Raw genomic sequence first — 25,705 nt, forward strand, 5'->3', positions numbered from 1 at the left:
GATAAGGAGCACAGTGATGGGAAGTAGGGGGAGGAGAGAGAGGTGGGAAAATATTGTTAAAAAGGTGTAGTCATAGTTATATCAGTACTCAAATCTGAATTGTCAAAATGTGTTATTAGTGTTATTATGGTTTTTGTTGTGTCTTTTGCGGTTGTTGTTGATAAAATGATTATTATTATTTTTTAAAAAACTTCACTTACTCCATGTGATTTACTGCAGGCTCGCTCCTGACAGTTAGGGAGCCTGGGGCAGTGTGCCTCTAGCTGAGGGATGAGGAACTTGTAAGCCAGGCATATCCAAAATCCATTTCGGGGGCCTAATCCGGCCCGCTGGTCTATTTAATCCAGCCCCTGTGGCAGTATATGTCCCGGGGTAAAATCATTTTTAAAAAGCTCAAAAACTTTGGTCGGCCCTCGCTCATGATCACTTCATCTAATCTGGCCCTCTTTGAAAAAAGTTTGGGCACCCCTGCTGTAGGCCGTTTCATGTGGCCCTTGGGACGCCTCAAGGCCACATCATCTCTTCCCCAGCCACACCCCTCATGCGCCCTTCCTTGCACCCTCCTTGAGTGTTTTTGCCTGGCTAGAAACAATTCTTGCTTGCCTGATAGAGAGAGGCGCATTCCAAGAAGCCCACAGCACAAAGGTAGTGTTTACATTTGTTGCTCCGCCCACTTTCACCTCTGGCTCCACCCACCACTACCATGTGGCCCCCAGGAGGCTGCCCGGAAGGGATTGTGGCCCTTGGGTCCGGAAAAAAAGGCTTCCTAACCCTTCCACAGCATTTTGCATTCTTCGCTTCCTGGAAGGAAGACATTTCCTTGCATTCTGGTTTTGTTGCTGTTGTTGTTGTTTTCTTGTTAAAAAATTGAGAGAGAGAATTAACTTACAGAACTGGCTTATATAGCTCACTTAATGCAAATCAGTTACTACTCAATGGTGCTTTGATCACCTTGCTGAAGTTGCAAGCCTTGTTCTCTTGCAAGACATGACTCTTCTCACTCAGGGATTCTAATCCACTTTAGCTGGGACTGAGAGTTTGGAATCAGGGGTGGCAGATCCTTGCAAGTTACGGTAATTGACACAGAGTACAAAGATTATGGGGTGTTAGGGGAGGGGTAGCACCTTTGGTGGGGGACAGACGTGCTCCTGGGGTAGTTTGTCCTCCTTTGGTCCCCACCCTGCACTCAGCTCTCACCTGGGGCTCCTAGAAGCTGTCAGCAGGCGACAGCAGCCACACCCGGGAATGGCTTTGACTGGCCAGGGAATGGCTTCAACAGTGTGACGCGGCAGCTAAAAAAGCCAATGCAATTCTGGGCTGCATCAATAGGAGTATAGCATCTAGATCAAGGGAAGTAATAGTGCCACTGTATTCTGCTCTGGTCAGACCTCACCTGGAGTACTGTGTCCAGTTCTGGGCACCACAGTTCAAGAAGGACACTGACAAACTGGAACGTGTCCAGAGGAGGGCAACCAAAATGGTCAAAGGCCTGGAAACGATGCCTTATGAGGAATGGCTAAGGGAGCTGGGCATGTTTAGCCTGGAGAAGAGGAGGTTAAGGGGTGATATGATAGCCATGTTCAAATATATAAAAGGATGTCACATAGAGGAGGGAGAAAGGTTGTTTTCTGCTGCTCCAGAGAAGCGGACACGGAGCAATGGATCCAAACTACAAGAAAGAAGATTCCACCTAAACATTAGGAAGAACTTCCTGACAGTGAGAGCTGTTTGACAGTGGAATTTGCTGCCAAGGAGTGTGGTGGAGTCTCCTCCTTTGGAGGTCTTTAAGCAGAGGCTTGACAACCATATGTCAGGAGTGCTCAGATGGTGTTTCCTGCTTGGCAGGGGGTTGGACTCGATGGCCCTTGTGGTCTCTTCCAACTCTATGATTCTATGATTCTATGGCTGGCTAAACCAGGTGAGGGTAGCTGATGGGTCTCAAACCCTGGTGAATTAGGGACTTCTCTGCTGCTGAAAAAGTTTGCTGACCCCTGTTCTATAGCACTTGCACATATCAGCTTTTTGACTGCTGAACCCACTCTTGGCTCAATCCATCGGTGCCTGTTTTTGCATGCAGGTAAAAGGTAAAGAGACCCCTGACCATTAGGTCCAGTTGCAGATGACTCTGGGGTTGCGGCGCTCATCTCGCTTTACTGGCTGAGGGAGCCGGCGTACAGCTTCCAGGTCATGTGGCCAGCATGACTAAGCCGCTTCTGGCGAACCAGAGCAGCGCACGAAAACGCCGTTTACCTTCCCGCCAGAGCAGGAGCAGGGACTGAGCAATGGGAGCTCACCCCATCACGGGGATTCGAACCGCTGACCTACTGATCGGCAAGTTCTAGGCTCTGTGGTTTAACCCACAGCGCCACCCAAGGTACCACTATACAAACATCCCAAGGCTATAAATTGACTCTCTGAATCAGATCAATGCTTTATATTAGCCCATCCTTGCAGTGCCACAGGTTGCCACTCTTTTTGCCCCTGACAGAAGATGTGTGCATTGCAACAGCTGTAGGACAGGCAGTAATTCAACAGATGGAGCTTTCCCAATGACAGGAATATCTGCTTCCGTTAAAGGCACAGAGACTGGAAAAGAGATGGACAGAGAAACACAGAAAGTTTCCTTACCATTAGTCCATCTATAAAATTACTCACGGGATGAAGATAGCGGACCCAGAAACGTTTTTTCTCAAAGCAACAATATTAGCAGGAAATTAAAATATTATCTTATAAAGATTTCGAAATTGAACATTACATAGGCGGCCAACTACAGAATGCACCTTTAACGCAGCAAAGTTAACAACAACAACAAAACTTAATCATTTCCAAAGAAAACACGACTGAAGGAAGTCAAATGCAAAATGCACATTTAAATCAGCATAATTTACAAGAGAATAAAATATTATCCTAAGCGCCTGTAGGCAGAACAAGAGACTGAGGTTGTAGATTTGGGCACCACAGATTCCTACCTTCCAACTTTATGATTGGGGGCTCCCAAAAAAATTAAAGGAAAAAGAAACTGGATGTACATTTCTAAAATATAAGATAAAAAAACAAATAAAATTAAACCAACATACAGCAACAGTGTTTTGTGTTGTGTAGGCTCCTATAATGGGTCCTGCCTGCTAGCCTGCTCCCTAAAATATCACTGGTTTGCTCATTTCTATATATAGGGTGCCGACATTCTGCTATTTATAATTATTAGTAGTTTGCATCATATATATACACCTATTATTATTTCATGTTATAGCAAGTTTCTAGAGACTAGATTATGAGACTTTGTAAATTGTGTTTCTAAAGGAACTTTTGTTATTGCCAAATGCCAATGTCTTTGCATTATTAAGTTTGTTATGGATAAAAAAAAATCGTTTTAAGTTAGAGCTTAATAATTATTTCATTATTGATATACGTCTTCTTAATTGTATGTATTTCAGTTCGACAATTGCTTTGATAAAAGACATATTTTGTTATGTGCAAATGGCTTTAGATACCTATTAGGTCCGTAAATTACCATATAGCATATATTCAACACAAAAAACAGCGACAATTTGTTGCTAACAAAGGACAGCTGGACATATAAAGGGCCCCATTACCTTCTGTATCTTTGGGCTTCAAATTTGTTGAGTCCCCATTTCCATCAGAGGGACCCAACCAGCGTGACCCATGGCAAGGGATGATGGGAATTGTAGTCCAGTCCCTCTCTTTCCTGGGTTGGAGCAAAAACTTCTGGGGGGGGGGGGTGTTCATAGAAGCCGACAAGGACAAGGAAGATCGGTTTGTGAAAGAGGTGCAACTTCTGCAAAGCAACTTATAGTTGGGTTTTCAAAAACGCCCCTGCTAATAAAATGCACTGGGGGGCTTTGGGGGTTTTTTGCAGCCCGGTTGTATCTTTGCAAAACAGGGAGTTGGAGATTTCACCTGCAGGGGCAAGGATTTCACCTTGGTGCCCGAAATGGAAATTTTTAGTTTAGAGAAAAAGCGGGTAAGTGGAGACAGGATTGAAGCTTATAAAAAAATATATTTGTGGAATGGAGAAAGTAGAGAATAAGTACTTCTTTATGCAGCAAATATTTTCTCCCCTTAAATCTTTTTTTATTGATTTTCTATCTTTTACAAATTGGTCCCCAATTAAAACAAATTTAATATTTCTTTCCTTCCAAATCTGACTTCCCGCATACCCTCCTAGATGCGTCGATGGTTCTCCTGACTGTTGCATGTATCCCCCCCCCAATTATTCCAATTTATCTGCAAACGTTACAGATTACCTTACATGACAATATATTTACTTTTTAAACTCGACTCCTTTTCAAATTATTTATTGATTGATTCAATTTATATACCAGCCGTCATCAAAATATCTCAGGGTGGTTCGCAAAGTAAAATACAAGATAAAACACATGTAAACAATTAAAGCGAAACAACAAAACAATAACACACAAACCCCTTCCCAGATAAAGGGAAGTCATAAAGGTAAACGACCCCTGACAGTTAAGTCCAGTCGTGAACGACTCTGGGGTTGCGGCACTCATCTCGCTTTACTGGCCGAGGGAGCCGATGTTTTGTCCACAGACAGTTTTTCCGGGTCATGTGGCCAACATGACTAAGCCGCTTCTGGCGAAACCAGAGCAGCGCACGGAAATGCCGTTTACCTTCCCGCCGGATGTGCTTTCAAACTGCTAGGTTGGCAGGAGCAGGGACCAAGCAACGGGAGATCACCCCGTCGTGGGGATTCGAACTGCCAGTCTTCTGATCAGCAAGCCCTAGGCTCTGTGGTTTAGACCACAGCGCCACCCGCGCTCTATTCTGCCTTCGCCAGACCACACCTGGAGTCCTGTGTCCAGTTCTGGGTGCCACAATTTGAGAAGGACATTGACAAGCTGGAATGTGTGCAGAGGAAGGCGACCAAGATGATGTTGATGATGATTATGATGATTAACAAGAACAACAACAATTTTATTATATATACCCCACCCATCTGACTGGGTTTCCCCAGCCACTCTGAGCGGTTCACAACAGAACACTAAAAACAGAATAAAACCCCAAACATTAAAAACTTCCCTAAACAGGGCTGCCTTCAGATGCCTTCTAAAAGTCAGATAGTTGCTTATTTCCTTGACATCTGATGGGAGGGTGTTCCACAAAGAGGGTGCCACTACTGAGAAGGCCCTCTGCCTGGTTCCCTGCAACCTCACTTCTCGCAGTGAGGGAACCCCCAGAAGGCCCTCGGAGCTGGACCTTAGTGGGTCTGGAAACCAAGCCTTATGAGGAACAGTTGAAGGATCTGCGTTATGTTTAGCCTGGAAAAGAAGAGACTGAGAGCAGATATGAGTTACAAGAAATGAGATTCCGACTAAACATCAGGACAGGGGCAGATTTTGGTAGTGTGGCACCCTGAGCGAGGCCTAAATTTGGCACCCCCAAATGAACATTCTCAATTATGGATCTTCTCAATTGTGCACCCCATCGGTCCAGTGCTCTGTGTGGGGGAACTTCCCACACTGCCCTAAATCTGGTGCTAATCAGGAAGAACTTCCTGACACTAAGAACAGTGGAATGGACTCCTTCGGCAGGTTGTGAACTCTCGTTCCTTGGATATTTTTCAGCGGAGGTTGGGTAGCCAACCAGTGGCGTAGCGTGGGTTGTCAGCACCCGGGGCAAGGCAAGTAATTTGCGCCCCCTAACCCGTGGATTTGCGCCCCCTAACCCTAACCCCCAGATGTTGCGCCCGGTGCGGCCAGCCCCCCTGCACCCCTCACGCTACGCCACTGTAGCCAACTGCAATCGATGCTTTAGCTGAGATTCCTGCATCGCAGGGAGTTAGACTAGATGCCTCTGGGGGGTCCCTTCCAACTCTACCCTTCTATGATTCTTTGAAGTACCATCTCCAGAAGCCAAACTCTCCAGAGCGCCTATTGCTAGCGTTCCACACCAGCCCTTGAAGAAACAGGGTGTGTGTGTGTGTGTGTGTGTGTGTGTGTGTGTGGATTTTTAGAGGTTTAACCCAGAGACACCCTAACTCTCCCCCCCCCAGCCTCCCCAAACTGCCCCTCCCCATCTCTGGCTCCGCAGGCTTCTGAGGCCAGGCCGCCAGGGAGCAGCTGGGCGGAGAGTGTGGAAATCTTGATGATTAGTTTGTTTTTTAGACGCAGGGATTTGTGGCTGATTAACCTTAATCCGTTCAGTGTGATGGAACCCCATATGCGACTGGGCTTCAGTGAAAGGGGGGGGCCACGGGACGGGGAGGGGAGAAAGCGGGCACAAATAAGGAGAACGGAGCAGGCTGCCGTCCATGGAAGCTCACACCGCAATAAATTTGTTAGGGCACGCTTCCCCAACCTTGTGCCCTCCCAGTGCACTGTCTGGGTGTGCTGGGAGTTGGAAGTCCCAACGCATCTGGAAAGCAACAGGTTGGCAAAGTTTGCCTTGAAAGCTTAAGGCTGCTTTAAGGTGCCACACTGCAGTATTGGCACCTCTTTTTGTTGTTGTTAAAAAGTGTGGCACGCACTGTAAGAACTTCACGGTGAGTACCGGCACCAGTTTTTCTAGAAGCACCGCTGGTTTTCCTCCAGCAGACTAAGAACGGTGGCTTTCCGGTGAAAACGCCCACCCTTCAGAAATATATAGATAAATGCCATCCCAGCGCATACCTGTCAAGGCTCTTCCAGATGAACTGTTTATAGAGCATACGTCCTGATTTTGCTTCCACAAAGCTCACGCAGAGAGTTTAGATCGCATCTGGGTCTTTACTGAGCTTCTGCTCTGCTTTGCTTGCAAGGTTGTTCATCTACGACGTGGGTAGGCAAATTAAGGCCCAGGGGCCGGATCCAGCCCAATCGCCTTCTAAATGTGGCCTGCAGACGGTCCGGGAATCAGTGTGTTTTTACATGAGTAGAATGTGTCCTTTTATTTAAAATGCATCTCTGGGTTATTTGTGGGGCATAGGAATTCGTTCATTTTTTATTTATTTTTCAAAATATAGTCTGGCCCCCCACAAGGTCTGAGGGACAGTGGACCGGCCCCCTGCCGAAAAAAGTTTGCTAACCCCTGTTCTAAGACAATGAACGTTCCTCCCGATTTGATCGCATGGCATTTATACAACTCCCCGCCCACCTTTTGTCCGCCCCACACTTTTCAATGCGTTCCCCCATCTCTCCTAACGGTGCTAAAAGTCTGTGTCCCTTAAAGTGGACACGGGTTGCGCTAAAGCAAATGGAGCCCCTGAAACCAATTTAATTGTGCAAACCTGAATTTACGGAATGCGCTGGAGCCCGTTTCCCCAAAAAGAGGCAGGTTGGACAGAGCCATCCATGATCACGCAGCAAAAGCGCCATAGCTCAGAGACAGAGCACCAAATGTTGATGCACCCTCTTCTCCTGTAGGGGGCACACACATACAATGGAAGACTGTACATGAAGATCATAGAATTGCAGAGTTGAAAGGGACCCCAAGGGTCATCTAGTCCAACCCCGTGCTGCAGGAATATTTTGCCTCCAGAAGTGTTTTGTTCTGTAGCTCAACTGCCTACAACATGTGAGGTCCAGCACCGAGGGCCTTCTGGCAGTTCCCTCACTGCGAGAAGCCAAGTTAAAGGGAACCAGGCAGAGGGCCTTCTTAGTAGTGGCGCCCGCCCTGTGGAACACCCTCCTACCAGATGTCAAAGAGAACAACAACTACCAGACTTTTAGAAGACATATGAAGGCAGCCCTGTTCAGGGAAGCTTTTAATGTTTGATGTATCACAGTATTTTAATATTCTTTTGGAAGCCGCCCAGAGTGGCTGGGGAATCCCAGCCAGATGGGCGGGGTATAAATAAATTATTATTATTATTATTATTATTATTATTATAAGTGAAGCCACAGCTGATGGGAAACAACCCAATACTGGAGAAAGCCATTGTGCCCTGCTTTTCAAGCTGCATACACACACAATACACTTAAAACATGTGGCTTCCCTTTTAAAAAAGCCCATGGGAATTGTAGTTCACCCCTTGCAGAACTATAATTCCCATCAACAAACCGAAGTTCTCCAGAATTCCTTGGAGGAAGCCACATGCTTCCAATGCATTGCGTGTCTGTAGCTTTCAGCGCAGACCAAGTTCCTTTTACTGATTTCTTTTTGGCCACTCTAGGCACAGGATAGTTATTTCCGGTGCTTTTTTCCTGGGGGTACACAGGGGTACGCATACCCCTAAACATTTTGTGAATCTTTGTGCTTTTGTCCATTTACTGCATTTGTTTTTCCCGATTTGATCTATAAAATGGTGATTTTCTTGAGTCAAAATGAGAGTAAACATTTTTTAAAGGGAGAAAAGCACTGGTTCTTTTCCTTATTAGCCTGGGTCTTCGACAACAGCCTCGCACGCAGACATTTAGCGCAAAGATTTCCCTAATCGACATGACCCAAAGTTTCACCTGTTAAATTTCTGTGTATCTCAGGCTGTTGCTAATGGTATAGGAGGAGCAGCTTGAAGAAAAGGTGGCCATTGTGTTGCAGGGGCTGTGCTGGAAAGAACAGCAGCAACCTTGAGTGAGTTTTGCGCATGTGACACATAAACACACGCACACATGGAATCTGATCATAATTTTTCTGAACGGCGCGGCCTCTTCCTAGTGGCAGAACCTGGCACGGCCTCCCTCCGGTTCATTATATAAATGAGAGCAAGCTGGGAAGAAAGCTGGGATTGAAAGCTCTCCAAAAGCAAGGGCAGCGTTGCCTCTCGAGCCGAGCATGAGATGTGTGCGTTGCAACTTCTCTCCAGAAAGAGGTGATGGCCATGAAGCTTCTGACTCGACCCAGCACACACACACACACCGAAACAAAAACACACTCCAGGCATTGCCCTTATCCAAGTTGGGAATACATGCCGGACAAAGGGGTGGGTGGCGGGTGAGAGATTATTCTGTTCAAAGAGGATTAACACTTGGTGACAAGGCATCGAGCATCCTCTGATGCTCCTCGCTCTTTTCTCGTGTACCATTTTCGCTCAATCATAATTTCCTTTTGCGCAGATTGTTTCCCGTACGCGGCAGCTAAAAAAGCCAATGCAATTCTGGGCTGCATCAATAGGAGTATAGCATCTAGATCAAGGGAAGTAATAGTGCCACTGTATTCTGCTCTGGTCAGACCTCACCTGGAGTACTGTGTCCAGTTCTGGGCACCACAATTCAAGAAGGACACTGACAAACTGGAACGTGTCCAGAGGAGGGCAACCAAAATGGTCAAAGGCCTGGAAACGATGCCTTATGAGGAACGGCTAAGGGAGCTGGGCATGTTTAGCCTGGAGAAGAGGAGGTTAAGGGGTGATATGATAGCCATGTTCAAATATATAAAAGGATGTCACATAGAGGAGGGAGAAAGGTTGTTTTCTGCTGCTCCAGAGAAGCGGACACAGAGCAATGGATCCAAACTACAAGAAAGAAGATTCCACCTAAACATGAGGAAGAATTTCCTGACAGTAAGAGCTGTTCGACAGTGGAATTTGCTGCCAAGGAGTGTGGTGGAGTCTCCTACTTTGGAGGTCTTTAAGCAGAGGCTTGACAACCATATGTCAGGAGTGCTCTGATGGTGTTTCCTGCTTGGCAGGGGGTTGGACTTGATGGCCCTTGTGGTCTCTTCCAACTCTATGATTCTATGATTCTAAGTAACTTAAAAGACCCACATTATGAATTCATCAGCTACAGATCATGCATACCCTCCAACATTTCTCTCATGAAGATAGGGACGTCATATTCAGCTATATTATTATTATTATTATTATTATTATTATTATTATTATTATTATTATCTGCCCCAGTGCTTTTTTCCTTAAAAAATGTTTAGGGGTACTCTCATTTTGACTCCAGAAAATCTCCATTTTATAGTTCAAAAAGGGGGGAAATAGATACAGTAAATGGACAAAAGTACGAAGATTCACAAAATGTTTAGGGGTACGTGTCAGTATATTTCATTCTCCCGTTGCTGGATGTGTGATTGTTACATCACATGTCTGTGTTTACTTTCCAGACTTGGAAAGTGTGAGGACGGAAGCCAGTCTTATCTTTTCCGCTGTATTGTACTTTTGTACTTTCTCTCTCTCTCTTTCAGAGAAGATGTGAGAGGATGCCATGATTGCTTTGTCCTGTATACATTGCTGAATAAATTAGAATGTTCTGGGAAATGATCTTTCTGGGAAATGATCTATAATGAAACGAAAAAGGTATTTAAATATACCTTTCTGAAGAAACCGGAGGCTTTTCTCCTGGGCATAGTTGGCCAATCGGTGTTAAAGAAGGATAGAACTTTCTTTATGTATGCAACAACAGCAGCAAGAATTCTCATTGCAAAGCACTGGAAGAGTCCCATGGACTGCAAGAAGATCAAACCTCTCCATTCTGAAGGAAATCAGCCCTGAGCGCTCACTGGAAGGACAGATCCTGAAGCTGAGACTCCAATACTTTGGCCACCTCATGAGAAGAGAAGACTCCCTGGAAAAGACCCTGATGTTGGGAAAGATGGAGGGCACAAGGAGAAGGGGACGGCAGAGGACGAGATGGTTGGACAGTGTTGGACATGAGTCTGACCAAACTGCGGGAGGCAGTGGAAGACAGGAGTGCCTGGCGTGCTCTGGTCCAGGGGGTAATGAAGAGTTGGACACAACTAAACAACAAAGGAAAAGCGGACATTCCGGAATCAAATCAGAAACCGAGGTGGCTTCTCTAAATCAGGGACTGTCCCTGGAAAATAGGGATACTTGGAGGGTCTGGCATGCACTGCAAACGTTTAAATCCTTTAAAAATCATTAATTCTGGTATTTTTTTTCCCTAGAAAGAACAAACAAATGCTGGGAAATTGTAGCACTGGTAGTTGGACTCTGTGAGTGACCCTTTTTGCTCTCCAGTTCCTGGAGGGTGCAGGAGTATCAGTTAAACCCATGTAGGTTTTGTGGCCACATCTGTATCCCACTCTGACAGATGTATAGCATTCCTTCCTGTGTGCAAATCACTGAATAATATTTACCTCTGTTAATTCCCATAAGCAGAACTGCAGCTTTTTCTTTCTTTCAGGGCTGAGGCACATTTTAACATCTGTGTGAAAAAGCACCACAGGTGAAGCATGTTTCTAGCCCAGCTGATACTTAATCACCTCACTTGTTTGCATTTTGTGCCTTGTGGAAGACAGACAGGAATGGCGCCTGAAATACAAAAGATGGATTTTTAAAAATTAAGGGGTCTCCCTAGGGTTGCCATATTTCAAAAGGTGAAAATCTGGACACAAAAGTTGTTGAGGGTTGGTTTTTTTTAGTTTTGCAAAATCTCCTTGCTTTTTAAGCACACATCCAGATTTTCCCAGACATTTCAGTGATTTCCACCCAGACACTGCTTCCAACAGCCATATTCTGGATATGTCCAGGAAATTTCAGACGTATGGCAACCCTAGTCTCCCCCACTCTTTAGTCTTCCTTGCAGCGATCAATATTTTGCTACAAAACCTATTTTCTTATATTGTGAGTCTTCCTCTTTGCCACTGAGGGGGAAACAGAAATCCAGTTGTTTTCCAGGGCCAGCTCTACCATTAGACAATATGAAGGGATTGTCTCAGGCGGAGCATCCGCAATAGCACCCTGGCTGAACCCCCTGAACTTGTCCCCCCTACAATCTAGCCTGCTGCCTTAGGTGTGGCGATGAAGTCTCTCCCATCACTAATGTCAAATTACGTTTCAGCTGCCAGTCCGCCTGGTTTCTGTATCTGGAAGGGCGAGGAGCCGCCATCTTGTCAAATAAACCTCAGAGCAAAACGCTAAGAGAAATGTTATTATTTGCTTATATCCCACCTTTTTCCTCCAAGGAACTCCAAGGGGGTATACGTGGTTCTCCCTCTCCTCATTTAATCCCCACAACGACCCTGTGAGGTAGGTTAGGCTGAGAGGCCGTGACTGGCTAACACAACGGTTTCACTCCACCCTCAGAGGCGTACTCCATTGCCTCTCGAGACAGATGGATCATAGAATCCTAGGACGCCAGCAAAATGATTGTTCCTTCCAGACCCTCCAAGTGTCCCTATTTTCCAGGGACGTCCCTGATTTAGAGAAGCCATCCCGGTTTCTGATTTGATCCCAGAATGTCCCACTTTTCCGTAGGATGTCCCTATTTTCATTGAAGAAATGTTGGAGGGTATGGCGTTATCTGACCCCTGAGCCGTCTGAAGGCAATCCTGTTTGGGAAAGTTTTTTTTTAAAACCTTTAATGTTTTATTCTGCTTTTTTATATATGTTGGAAGCTGCCCAGAGTGGCTGGGGCAACCCAGTAAGATGTGTAGGGGTATAAAGAGTAAAATTATCCTTATGGAATGGGACATCCCTATTTTTGTCGGAGAAATGTTGGGGCGTATGTCCTTCTAAATCTGGGAGCAGGAAGAGGGACCATGGCAGAGAGGCTTTTTGGCCCCTTCTCAGAACCCACTAGTCCCAATCCCCTTTTCCCCACCACAGCCAAAGTCTCTCGCTTTGACCTGCCTTTACGCACAAGCGCATTTAATGTGCAAAACAGGCTGTGGCTTGGACAATTTAAGGTGCTGTTTCAGTGAAACACTGCTGCCCTCTGTTGATGGAAAATATAATTTTATTTTTTCAAAGGATTTTGCACCCGCTCAATTCACTTTTTGGTTTTTAACTACGATCTACCTTTGGATAGCTCTGGGATTTGACTCCGATAAAGAAATTGTTCTCTCTCACCACCCAGTGTCAATATTTCTTTTCTTTTAATTACCCTTGAAGTTGCTTTAGGAAGGAAATGGTGGGGGGGGGGGAAGCCTGGAAACATTTTGGCTGCTGGATCGTACCACAGCAGGCATAGGCAAACTCGGCCCTCCAGATGTTTTGGGACTACAACTCCCATCATGCCTAGCTAACAGGACCAGTGGCCAGGGATGGTGGGAATTGTAGTCTCGAAACGTCTGGAGGGCCGAGTTTGCCTAGGCCTGTACCACAGCTTCCATAGAATCAGTGTTGAAGGGGACTCCAAGAGTAATAATAATAGTAATAGTAATAATAATAATAATTTATTTATACCCCGCCATTTTGCTGGGTGGCTTCCAACAAAATACTAAAATACAATAACCTATTAAACATTAAACACTTCCCTAAACAGGGATGTCTTCTAAAAGTTTGGTAGTTATTTTTCTCTTTGACATCTGGTGGGAGGGCGTTCCACAGGGTGGGTGCCACTACCGAGAAGGCCCTCTGCCTGGTTCCCTGTAACTTGGCTTCTCGCAGGGAGGGAACTGCCTCGGTGCTGGACCTCAGTGTCCGGGCAGAACGCTGGGGGTGGAGATGCTCCTTCAGGTATACTGGGCTGAGGCCATTTAGGGCTTTAAAGGTCAGCACCAACACTTTGAATTGTGCTCGGAAACGTACTGGGAGCCAGTGTAGGTCTTTCAAGACCAGTGTTATATGGTCTCGGCGGCTGCTCCCTGTCACCAGTCTAGCTGCTGCATTCTGGATTAGTTGTAGTTTCCGGGTCACCTTCAAAGGTAGCCCCACGTAGAGCGCATTGCAGTAGTCTAAGCGAGAGATAACCAGAGCATGCACCACTCTGGCAAGACAGTCTGCGGGCAGGTAGGGTCCCATCCTGCATACCAGGTGGAGCTGGTAAACAGCTGCCCTGGACACAGAATTGACCTGCGCCTCCATGGACAGCTGTGAGTCCAGAATGACTCCCAGGCTGCACACCTGACCCGCTGCAATGCAGGAATTTCAAAACATGGTCCCCCATCCAATTTGAAACCATAATGGGCCCTGCTTAGCTTTGTAAACGTGGTAGCATTTTTATTGCTGCATCACTAGGACACTCAATTAAATAAAAGATGCCTCAAGGCCTGCCTCATTCCACAGACACCGGCACCAACTTTCTGCCGTCATCGTGCCAATTCTCTTGAGGTCGCACCCACAGAATACATTTTTAAGCACTCTTATGCCTCTTAAGCATCTGTGGCTTTGTTGGAAATTAAAATAGATTGAAGGAATAAAACCAGTCATGACTTCTCCCAGAGAATCCTGGGAACTAAGGGAGGATTATCTTGACTTGATGGCCTCTGACAGGTTCGCATTAAATTTAGCATGGTTGCCACATGGGCCCAGCCCTGCGCCGACCAATTTTAGCTGCCTTAATAAGTATTAGGCGTCTGGTATCTCAAGAAGGGTTTAATTTTGACAGGTGGGTGGGCACATCCAAGGACAGGTTGGCTTTCCACTCCGAAAATACAGCTTCGAATCTTCGTTGGAGCTGGAACAAAAGCAGTGTTCACCAATGGTTAAAGCTGGGTTTGTTTGTTTTTTTTATTCAAAATTAAAACAAAACATATTATCCCCCCCCCCCAAAAAAAAGCTGGGTTAATTGGAAGAGAAACTGCAGGGAAAAGCTCAGAGTCCAAGGCTGCGGTCCTAGCTTCACTTACCTTGGAGCAAGCCCCATGAAATTCAGTAGGACTGGCTTCTTGGTAGACCTGTTTAGGATTTTGCTGTTAAGGAGAGTCTGGCTAGATTGCTTGTTGGGTAGGAAGAAACAGGGTCATAAGGGGGGAAACATAGGGAGAGAAGGCTTGAAGAACAAAGATCTCTGGCTTACTGAATTACAAGGCCTAGGGCAAGGAGGGATCACCTTTGGCCAAGGGCCGCATTCGCTCAGGGGTAATCTGTTGAGGGCCACATGCCAGGAGGAGGACTGAGTTAGCGGAGGTAGAATCAGAGACAAATTAGCTCATTTGGAATAAAGACTGCTCTGCTGCGAGCCTTGCCCTGGCGGCAACCTAAAATTAGAATTCCCCAACCTCTTCCGGAGTACTCGGAAATAAACCCTTCTGAGTTTTATGGGGTTACTCTCAAGTAAGATGATTTTGTGTATCTGTGTGCAGCAGACCTGATAACAGCTGCTGGAAAGCGAGTGAAAGCAATTCCTTTCTGACTTTAGTGTGCTCTGCAGAAGCCTACCAATTTGTTCACAGATAGCCGACAGAGAAGACTTTGCTCCCCGAACTGTACTACCAGGAAGAACTAGGATACTGCTCTGAAACTGCATGGGCTGATGAGAGCAGGGACATATTTTAAAGCCAAGAAAAACAAAGAGGAAATTAGGAGAGAGGGAACTCTGACAAAGTGGGGGCTGCTTGAGGTGTCAGGGGCCACATAAAGTGAGGCTGGGGGCCAGCAGGTGGTCACCCACCTGTAGCCTATAGAGTGGAGGAACTGCACATTAATAGTGTTAAGTTGTGGGTACAAATAGCATCTAGACAAAGGACAATTAGAAGCTTGTGGATATAGGGCGACTTGTTTAAGAAATGCCAAGCAGGGAGAATTTCTCGGGAATCTAGTGGAAAGCTCACCAGTTTCTCAGGGTGAGCCACTATAGCGGTCTTCTCAGCCTTGGGTTCCTGGAGGTTGTTGGACTACAACTCCCATCATTCCTAGCCAGCAGGGCTGATGGGAGTTGTAGTGCCAACACCATACAGGGACCTAAGCTTGAGAAAGGCTGCGCTAGAATGTATATTACTTTCCAGGCACAATTCAAAGTGCTGGTTTGAAGATAAAAAATCTAGGAGGGTTTGGGCTGTATGTACTTTCCAGACAGCTTCTTTCCCCCCATCCTCATCTGCCTCTTGAACTCACAGCAATCTGCCACAAGCAGAGAGAGTAGCCACCAAATCTAGGCAGGAGAGCATCAAGCATGAGTGTCGAAAGTGAGGGTCTTTCCTTTGTACAGTAGGCCACCTTTAAACCCCACGCTTAAGTGAAAGGTAAGCGGACACACACCTCTCTCATTGAAAACAGGCAAGAGGCGTTAACACAGTTGAAGGACACAATCCACCCAGCCATAAACACTCAAGGGAGTGGAGAAAGGTTAGCAGAAGCCTGAAAGGCTGTATTTGGCTTCTGGACCCAAGGCTCTCCAACCTATCCTGCAGCTCGTTTTTGCGCAGGAAGGCATTATCCCTTATATTTATTTATTCGCTTTAAAGGTAAACATAGCTGTCAACAGTCCCTTATTTGGCGGGAAAGTCCCTTATCCCAGCGCCGTGTCCCACTGCTGTCCCTTAAATTTCCCGGGTTTCAAAGGAAGCAGCTCCTCTCCCTCCCTCCCTGCCGGCCAGGGAGGCTCCAACTGTGTTGCTTGGCTGCGTTGCTCACCCAATAAGGAGTCTAAGAACGACTGGGGGGGGGGTGGAGCTTGCATGCCTTGTGCCGATCAAATCGGCCGCGTTGCCTGGGGACTCGCCTTTGCTCAGTGCTTCCCAGCGGAGAGGTGAGGGTGGTTTTCTTTGCTGCATCCCCTTTGCCGGGTTGCTGCGCTGTGGGAACCACCCCTTGAGGCTTCGTTTGGCTGCTGGTTGACTAAATCCCTTATTTTGGCTGCTGATCCCTTATTTTTGAGGCTGCTGGTCCCTTATTTTCAAATCTGTAAGTTGACAGCTATGAAGGTAAAGGCATCCTTGACCGTTAGGTCCAGTTGCGGACGACTCTGGGGTTGCGCGCTCATCTCGCTCTATAGGCCGAGGGAGCTGGTGTTTGTCCGCAGACAGCTTCCGGGTCATGTGGCCAGCATGACTAAGCCACTTCTGGTGAACCAGAGCAGTGCACAGAAACACAGTTTACCTTCCCGCCGGAGCGGTACCTATTTATCTACTTGCACTTTGACATGCTTTCGAACTGCTAGGTGGGCAGGAGCAGGGACCGAACAACAGGAGCTTACCCCGTTACGGGGATTCGAACCACTGACCTTCTGAGTGGCAAGCCCTAGGCTCTGTGGTTTAGCCCACAGCGCCACCCGCATTCCCTTATTCGCTTTACACGCTGTCTTATTGCCAAGGCACCCAAGGTGGCATCCAGCTTTGCCATTCTCCCACCCACTCTCCGGCAGAGAGCAACACCAAGACGTGCAGAAATAAATCTCTGCCCTCCTTCTTGCCCAGCAGAATGGTGTCCTCAGGCCCTGGTTTTGGGAACGTTCTGACCAAAGCAAGTCCTGATGTTGTCTTTGCCTCCCTCCCTCCCCCTCCAGGGAAAGGAAGAGACCTGCTTGTTCATTAAGATTGCTGGAAGGTCTCCTGATGGTGGTGCCATTAGCTGAGTCAGGATACATGGGGTAGTGCCTCTGCCCTTCAGAAATAAGGCAGGTGGAAACTGTGATACATGTTAGTCACCTGCTTAAGGCCTGTGTCCGTAGACTTTGTTAGCAAGCTTGGAATATACACTTCTTCTCATGGGCAGGATTTTATCTGACTGCGTTTTGTGACCTGCTCTTGTGTCATTCAGATGGAGAGTGGCATATAATTATTTTAAAATGAATACCTTCAACTAAACCAATGGACGGTTTCTACAAAAACCTGCGGCTCGATTAACCAGGGACACTCACCTTGTTAAAAGCATCTTCCAGCAGGCAGGTGAAACCACCCAGGTCTACTTTTCATTGCAGAGTTTATGCAGAAGTAGACATACTACATAGTTCTTCAAATACATTGTCAACTTCACAGTCGTAAACAATGTCCCGGCATTTCTGCCACTATTTACACTAGAGCTTTTATTTGTTAAAGAAGAAGCACCCGAGACAAAAAAATATTCCAAAAAAACCTATTCATTTTTGCCATTAGGGAGTTCTGGTTTTTTTACTCCATTGGGTGTGATTAAAAGAGTCTCATGCAATTTTTTCAAGCAAACCAACCTTCCTTGTGGATTTTAAGCAAAAGTTGGATGGCCATCTGTCATAGATGCTTGAGCTGACTTTCCTGCCTCGCAGGGGGTTGGACTAGATGACCACAGGGGTCCCTTCCTGCTCTACAGTTCTAAGATTCTATAGATCAAGGAAGCAGGTTAAAATGCCCTTCTCTTCCGATTCAACACACACACCTTGGTTTAAGACATCCTTCTACCCCGAGATACACAGCTGTATCAGGGTAGCAAAGTGCCCCCCCCATCCTGTGCCAGTTGATTAGTTTCTGTTAAGTAAGGTTAACTCAATCAAAAGGATTTTAATGAATTGACTTTAGACTGCAATTTAACTCCAAACACGAGGTAGGTTTGCATTCAGGATAGCATTATCAACTTTTTTCTAATGTCATTAGAACTGGGCCTGTAACAGCAGCTGAACAGATTTTCTTTTCCTTCCTAATCATGATCTTCACGCCAGAAAAAGGTTCGCTTCCTAAATTACTCTTTTTGATAGGTGTCAAGGGTTCCCAAACTTCCACGTGCCAAGCTAATTCAACGCTGTTATCTCCAAACATCCAGTTGTATAAAAACAAGATGTCACATTTGCAGAGAGCACTGGAGTAAGGGACTGAGGCTGCAATCCTAACCCCGTTTGCCTGGGAGTAAGCCCCACGGCACGCAGTAGGACTTGCTTCTCACTAGGCATGGTTAGGATGGTGCTGTAAGCTATGAGCCAAGCGTTCATGGTTCAAATGTCACCACTGCTACGAATGCACTGGATAGACTTAGGCAAGCCACTCTTCCCTTAGCCTCAGGCCTGCAATACGAGTACAGTGGTACCTCGGTTTACGAACTTAATCCGTTCCGGAAGTCCGTTCTTAAACCGAAACCATTCTTAAACTGAGGCGCGATTTCCCTAATGAGGCCTCCTGCCGCTGGTACCCTTCCACCATTCGACTTCCGTTCTTAGACCGAGGTAAAGTTTGCTAACCTGAACACTACTTCCGGTTTTGCGGAGTTCGTAAACCGAATAGTTCATAAACAGGGCTGTTCCTAAACCAAGGTACTACTGTATACAGTAAAGGTAAAGGTACCCCTGACCATTAGGTCCAGTCATGACCGACTCTGGGTTTGCAGCGCTCATCTCACTTTATTGGCCGAGGGAGCCGGCGTACAGCTGGTCATGTGGCCAGCATGACTAAGCCAGCTCCCTTGGCCAATAAAGCGAGATGAGGCGCACGGAAACCCCGTTTACCTTCCCGCCGGAGTGGTACCTATTGATCTACTTGCACTTTGAAGTGCTTTCGAACTGCTAGGTTGGCAGGAGCAGGGACTGAGTGACGGGGGCTCACCCCGTCGCGGGGATTCAAACCGCCGACCTTCTGATCAGCAAGTCCTAGGCTCTGTGGTTTAACCCACAGTGCCACCCACGTCACTTACCTGTATACAGTAATAATGGCCTATCCTACAAAGAGATTACCAAGACAAGGGACACGAAGTGCTCTGTACACTCAAAGAGATGCTGTATGAAAATTACTGGCAACCCATCCTTTTTTGCTTTTTAAAATTTCCAACAGCACTGCAAACCACAGGGTTGTCTCGCTTTGTGTGAAAGTGGGATCTGGCAAGGTCTTCCACAAACCACCATTAAGCAAAAATTAAGGAAGCAAATATGTTGTCATTCAACATTTATTATTTTTTCTTTACTGCCTCAAGATGAGTAGTCCCTATTGGTACAAAGGTCAGAGTCACAGACACAAGACACATGGAAAATAAGGGGGGTGGGATTTAGAAAGCACTCCTTGCCTAGACAAAAATAAAAAAGACTAACCAAAGAAAAAGAGTGTAGTGTTCTTTGCAGATATTTTACAGACCGAAGACCAAAAGCTCTTTATCATTGAAATGCCTATTATCTACTTAAAGTTGTGTGTACAAAACCAGGTATTTCAAAAGTGTCCCCTGTTGGGTTTTTATTATTTTTTTGCAATTCTGAAAAAAAATAATACAAAAAACAACATCCAGAAGTCTTACAGCTTTCAAAGGATTTTTTTTTTTTTGCTTGTACATGATGAATAGGAATCAAGTCTCCCGATCTTGGAGAGGTACTACAATAGATTATCTAACATTTTCTCACATGTCCTAGCCACTACAAACAGGAGTAGGAGGGGGGTGGAAAATAAAACCTGGAGTGTATTCTAAGTACACTGCACAAGCAGGGGCGGGGCTGCCTGGGGAGGGGCATAAATGTTAGAAGGGGGAGGGGAGGAGAACTTAAGCCCTTTCGCCACGGATGCGGCGAGCCAGCTGTATGTCTTTTGGCATGATGGTGACCCGCTTGGCATGGATGGCACACAGGTTGGTGTCCTCAAAGAGACCCACAAGATACGCCTCGCTGGCTTCCTATTGAGACAAGGAGATTCAAGTTAAAATAATGGAGCTGCTTTGCAGGGAGCAGTTTTGAAATGCACAAGCGCGGGAGGGGGGCGGATGCAAAACACAAGCAGCAAGGTTTTGCAACAGATTATCTGTGTGTTGACATACTCATGGATTTCAAAATGCTAGCTCTTCGTCTTGCACGCAACAGAAGGCCGATCACATACATTACCTGCCTGCTGAAGGGATACACGCAATTCAATTCCCTTGGAATTTTTGGAACTCTGGAGAAGGGAGCATCACCAGATGGAACAGGAGAGAAATATCGACAACGTCTTTTTCACACCCCAAGCTCCCAAGAGGAGGAGATGCTGCCACACTCTTATCTCAGTTTCATCTTTTGACAGCGACACTTACCTTCTTTTTAAAGAAGTGGAAGGACCTCGCTTGCTATGGCAGCAGCTGTTCCTCCCTTACTTTCGAGCACAGATGGTCGCTGCCAGAACAAGCATGACCTCCAAAGGAGGAGGTGGTGGTGGAAGACTGGGAGGGAGGGTGTGACAGCTCCTTCTCATTTCTCTTCTCCAAGCCTGCCTCAGCCCATCTAAGTTTCAACAGTGGCACAGAACCTGTGGCTCCCCAGATGTTGCTGAACTACAACTCCCATCATCCTTGGCCACGTTGGCTGATGGGAGCTGGGAGTCTAAGAGCATCTGAATCAGCACAGGTTCCCCATCCCTTCTTTATCAACTGAGCTGCAATAAAGGCAGAAAGCACCTCTCCAAACCCCAGCACAGGAGAAAGCAGCACAACACATCCCCCACAACGACTCTGCTCAGGCACAAGTCTCCAGCTCACATCTAGCATGTCTAACGGATGCCAGATGCAGCTTATGAATTTAGAAGGTGACAACGGCGGAAGTGTCAGAGGGAGAGTTTCTAGAAATATCAAGCAGCTCAAGAGAACAGTCTGAGGGCACGTGACACAGCTTGTGCTGCGGAAAGCAAGCAGGGGTTCTTTTTGGCCTTTAAACTCCCAGAAAGGAGCAGCCCTCTGGAACCAGACATAATCTTCAGGACGAAGAAGGGAGAGGTAACAAGGAGACGAGGCACAAACCTGCAGAGCTCCGATGGCAGCACTCTGGAACCGCAGGTCTGTCTTGAAGTCCTGAGCGATTTCACGAACCAGACGCTGGAATGGCAACTTGCGGATCAGCAATTCTGTGGATTTCTGGTACCGCCGGATCTCTCGCAGCGCCACAGTGCCAGGCCTGGGAGAAATTACAGTCATACCTCATGTTACGTTTGCTTCATGTTACGTTTTATCAGGTTGCGTCCCACAGCGACCCGAAAGTACCGGAAAGGGTTACTTCCGAGTTTCGCTGCTCGCGCATACCCGCAAAATGACATCATGCGCATACACAAAAGCGGTGAATTGCAAACTGCGTGTGTGCAAACGCGCCGCTGCGGGTTGCGTTCTTTTCATGTTGCGAACGGGCCTCCAGAACGGATCCTGTTCGCAACCAGAGGTACCACTGTATAGGGAAATAGCAGTCATCTCCCTCCAACCTTGCTAACACAGCCAGAAGTCATGAGGATGGGGGGAAACAGGGTACAGAAACTGAGCAGCAACCCCTCCTTCCCAAATCCCCAGCCCCACGACAACTTTGGAGAGCACTTTTACTTGACGCTAGGGGCTGACCAGATTGTAGGCTTGAGAGCAGTTGCCTGGCTTCTCTGTGCTCCCCACCCCACCCCACCCTGTACTGGCCAAAAAACTGAGCTGCTATCGAGTGCCTGTTCCAAATACCTGTAACGGTGAGGTTTCTTCACTCCACCAGTGGACGGCGCACTTTTCCGGGCGGCTTTGGTGGCCAGCTGCTTTCGAGGAGCTTTCCCGCCAGTGGATTTACGGGCAGTCTGCTTGGTACGGGCCATCCTGGGTGGTCCTTAAGCTGCAAGAAACCTGCTAAGGGAATGGAGTGCAGATGAGTTTATGGGGAAACAGGGACACTTTTGATAGCTCTGTGTCTAATTTGCACTGTAAGGTACTACACACTAGCAACTCTGGGGCCTTGGGCTCAGTTTACAAACCCCATTTCATGGTAAGAACTTCTACAAATAGAATATATTCATAAAAAAGGGGGGAACCTCTAGATTTTCAATGAACATTCCCCAAAACCAGAAAGCACAACCCTGTCAATAACAGAAGCTAGGTTTTGGAAGGAACCTAATGGGTTATCCATAGCAGCACCCCAGAACAACCACCTGCTGTATATATGACTCCTCAATTTTGTCCAAAAGCCTGATGCATCATTTTCATGCATAGCTTCTATAAGCAATTCAGTTGCCTTATTCAGCTGCCTGAACCAATTCACTTTGGTTATCTAGGCAGTACAGTAGACAGCATCAAGAGAAATGAAGCTTTTGCAGATGGACACATAACATGCCGAGCCCCACTTTCTCTGGAAACTTATTTCAACACCTGATAAAGTCCTAAATTTAAAATATTTACATGATGCATTACCTATATCTACTTTTTTGTCATTTCATCTGAGGCACATCTGCATTTAACAGTCGAAAGAGAAGGAGCCTTAAAGTTCACTTGCATAGAAAGATGAAGTGCGGGACAAATATAAAGTTTTACACTAGCAGTAAAGTAGTTTTTGCTGTCTACACCGACACCACAGTAGGAAGTGAACTACTCCTGTTTACTTGTATCTGCACCTACAGAGATTAATTACTTCAGTCAGTCAGGGAAAGAAAAAGCCCTTCCGGGAGCGCAAGTAGCTTTTCTTCTGATCAGAAATCAGTTAAGTCGGCAGTGTCTGGCATTATACACGGGGACATGCAAAAAGAGGGTCTAATAAAAGAACATATCTCATTCGTGTGTCTCAGCTCCACAATATATTCCCTCTGTTTCACCCTTTGTCATACATGCTGCTCCACAGACCTTTCCCTCTGCTCCTCCCCCTTTAAAAAATCAAGCAGGCATCAGCTAACATAAGACTGCAATCCTATACTTGGAAGCAAGTTTCATGGAACTCAATCTTACTTCTGAAAATGCACAGATAGGCTTACACGGTAAAAACCAGAAGGCCCAAGAAACGCATGTGCCATATTTTAATACAGAGAATTACTTTAATACAGAGCATTAATTTCCAGAGGTCTGTTGCAGCAAAACAATAATCTTGTGGCACCCTAAAGGCTTATGGTTGCAGCCACTGCTAGTCATACTCAAGAGGAGACTCAATGAAATTAATGGATACGACTAACATGGGTTTATTTTTAATTAGGTACCTTATTTATGTGATTGCAAGCTGTTTCAAATTGTTTTTAATATTGTGTTTTAATTGGTGTAACCTGCCCTAGTACCTGAGAGTGAAGGGCGGGTAATAAACTATAATAATAATAATAATAATAATAATGAATTTTAATCGGTCTGCTCCGGGTGGAACTTACTTGGATACAACTCTTAAAAATTATTATGGCAGAAACTTTCATGGTGTTAGAATTCACTTTATTAGACGCAGTAACTTTTCCCAGTAGGAAAAGGTCAGAGAAAAGTCAGCAGGAAAACAACTTAAGACAACACTTCCTAGCTTCCTAATTCTGGGAGAGAGTAAAAACTAGCAAGGATGCAGTATTGGAGAGGGAAACACTGTATGAAGAAACTAATCAAATGGCAGTAATGGCTCTGAATCAGAATCTGGTTCTGTAACATTGCTGGCGTTCATTATTCCTCAATGAACAATTATTGGGTGTGAGAATGTGGATGTTTTGTAGAAGCCATGCTTCCTTGCTCATATCTCAGTTCTATTCTGGATTCAAAACTCTACCTTCACTGCTCGAAATAAAAAGTAACATTAGACACGCTGAATTCAAAGAGCTTCCTAAACTATCTCCAGTATTTGTAAAGCAATCTCACAAATATAAATTAAGACCACAAAACATAAAAACCTTAACAACCACCAATGCTACAATATTATTTTTATACTTCTACATTCTCTGGGGTGAAAAAAATCTGCTATCAAAACGCACAAGCAAATTTATAGTTTTTTAATTTCTAAAATACCTGAGTGGTGGAGCCAAACCAACAGTTTCGCCTTCGTGTGTGTGTGTGTGTGTGTGTGTGTGTGTGAGAGAGAGAGAGAGAGAGAGAGAGACCAGAATTGTGTGAACAGTAGTGAGAGAGGACCACACCTGGCTCACAATGAAGATAGCCTGCACCTGGCTCAAAGTGGAATTCATCAAGGCTTGCTTCTAATTAAACTTGCTCAGGATTGCACTATATCTGCACCACCACCCCCAGCAAAAAAATAAATAAAATAAAAACACCTTCCATTACAACTTACAAACAGCTTTAAAATCCTAGACACATACAGTGTCTAGAGACCGAGCCTTATGAGGAATCCTGGAAAAGAGGAGACTGAGAAGAGATTCTATAAGCCATCTTCAAATATATTAAGGGCTGCCATATGGAAGATGAAGCAAGCTTACTATCTCCTGCTCCGGATTGGCAGGACTCCAACCAATGGCTTCAAGTTAAATAAGAAAGGAGATTTCAGCTAAACATCAGGAAGAACTTTCTGATAATACAGATCTACGGTGGAACAGTCACCCCCTGGCCTGGATGAGGTTGGTGGGGCAGTTCCCCATTCGCTCCTAATGGACAAAGTCTCCACAGCTGATTCTGTAAAACCTAACTTTAGAAAAACCAGAGTTAGCAGCAAGGCCAAAGAAAAGGAACCGCCTGTCGTCATTAGGTGGTCCTGGCAAACAGAAGAGGCAGTTGCCATGGTAACCACAGCCCCCCCCCATCCCGTACTGGGGGGTGGGGAGCACGTGCAGTAACAACATTAGGAAAGCGGGGAGGGGTTGTTTGTTCACGGGGAGGGGCTGCGGTGACCTCTGGGAACAGGAAGCATTGGGGCGACTACAAGGCCAGGACACCTGGGGAACACCTAGGAGCCACACCGCAAATGGACTACACGCCCCAGGAGCCTTTGCGGAGACCGCTTCCTCCTATTGGCTGCCCGGAGTCAGGTGGCATAAAAGCACTCCCCCCACCCCCACCCGCAGGCCGCAGAAGCCTTTCTTCCCGACTGGCCAGCGCGCGGCCGGCCAATTGGTTTGTAACCCGGGAGAGCAAAAGGGGGAGGGGGAGGGCACAGAACCTCCGGAAAAAAAATGCTCCTCGGCGATTGACACCGGCTGCCGACCAATCCCATCCCGAGCTCCCTCAGGGGTTTCGGGCCTATCAGCGAAGCGGCCGTCACCCTCGCTCTTTCAGCCAATAGGCGGCGGGATGCAGACGGAAGGCGGGACTTGGCGTCTAAGCGTTGGCGTGTGGGGGGGGGGAGAGAAATGAAGGAGCGAAGGCATCGCCTCAGACGACCTCGGTTTCCAGTTGCCCCCCTTTACTTCCCTCCCCTCACCCAACAGGACAAGAGCGCGCGGGGAGCGGGGTTCGGCCGGCGGCCCCTCGCGGCGTTTTCGTTACCTGAGCTCTTACGCCTCGCGCTTCAGCGGCCGTTGGTGCCGTTTGGTCGTCCCGCGGCGGCGCTCGCGCTGCTCTCCGCTCCCTTCCCGCTTTTCCCGCCAGCCCCAACAGAAAATGGCGGGTTCCAGGGCCAGGCTATTTAACCATCATGCAACG

At 46.6% G+C, this 25,705-nt stretch overlaps 2 protein-coding genes across 3 annotated transcripts in view; both read right to left on the reverse strand.

The window, feature by feature from the left end:
• LOC310712684 (homeobox protein otx5) overlaps positions 1 to 3,642 on the reverse strand; it is a 67,442-nt gene extending 63,800 nt beyond the window's left edge. The window contains exon 1 of the mRNA XM_083515980.1: positions 3,594 to 3,642. The gene's annotated coding sequence lies outside the window, so the exon portion shown is untranslated. The remainder of the gene's footprint in view (positions 1 to 3,593) is intronic.
• Positions 3,643 to 19,347: 15,705 nt separating this feature from the next.
• LOC310712725 (histone H3.3A) lies at positions 19,348 to 25,705 on the reverse strand. 2 transcript variants are annotated; one of them, XM_083516066.1, is made up of 4 exons: positions 25,550 to 25,705; positions 21,857 to 22,012; positions 21,164 to 21,317; positions 19,348 to 20,074 (listed from the first exon to the last, which is right to left on the reverse strand). In XM_083516066.1, exons 2-4 carry the CDS (start codon positions 21,982 to 21,984, stop codon positions 19,946 to 19,948), a joined length of 411 nt encoding a protein of 136 aa, XP_083372192.1. In that variant the 5' UTR covers positions 21,985 to 22,012; positions 25,550 to 25,705; the 3' UTR covers positions 19,348 to 19,945. The 2 variants fall into 2 exon arrangements, with proteins under 2 accessions (XP_083372192.1, XP_083372191.1); XM_083516065.1 differs by having other exon boundaries at positions 21,857 to 22,015; positions 25,550 to 25,703.

This window comes from Podarcis liolepis, assembly GCF_965112155.1.
Source record: "Podarcis liolepis genome assembly, chromosome: 7".
NCBI lineage: Eukaryota > Metazoa > Chordata > Lepidosauria > Squamata > Lacertidae > Podarcis > Podarcis liolepis.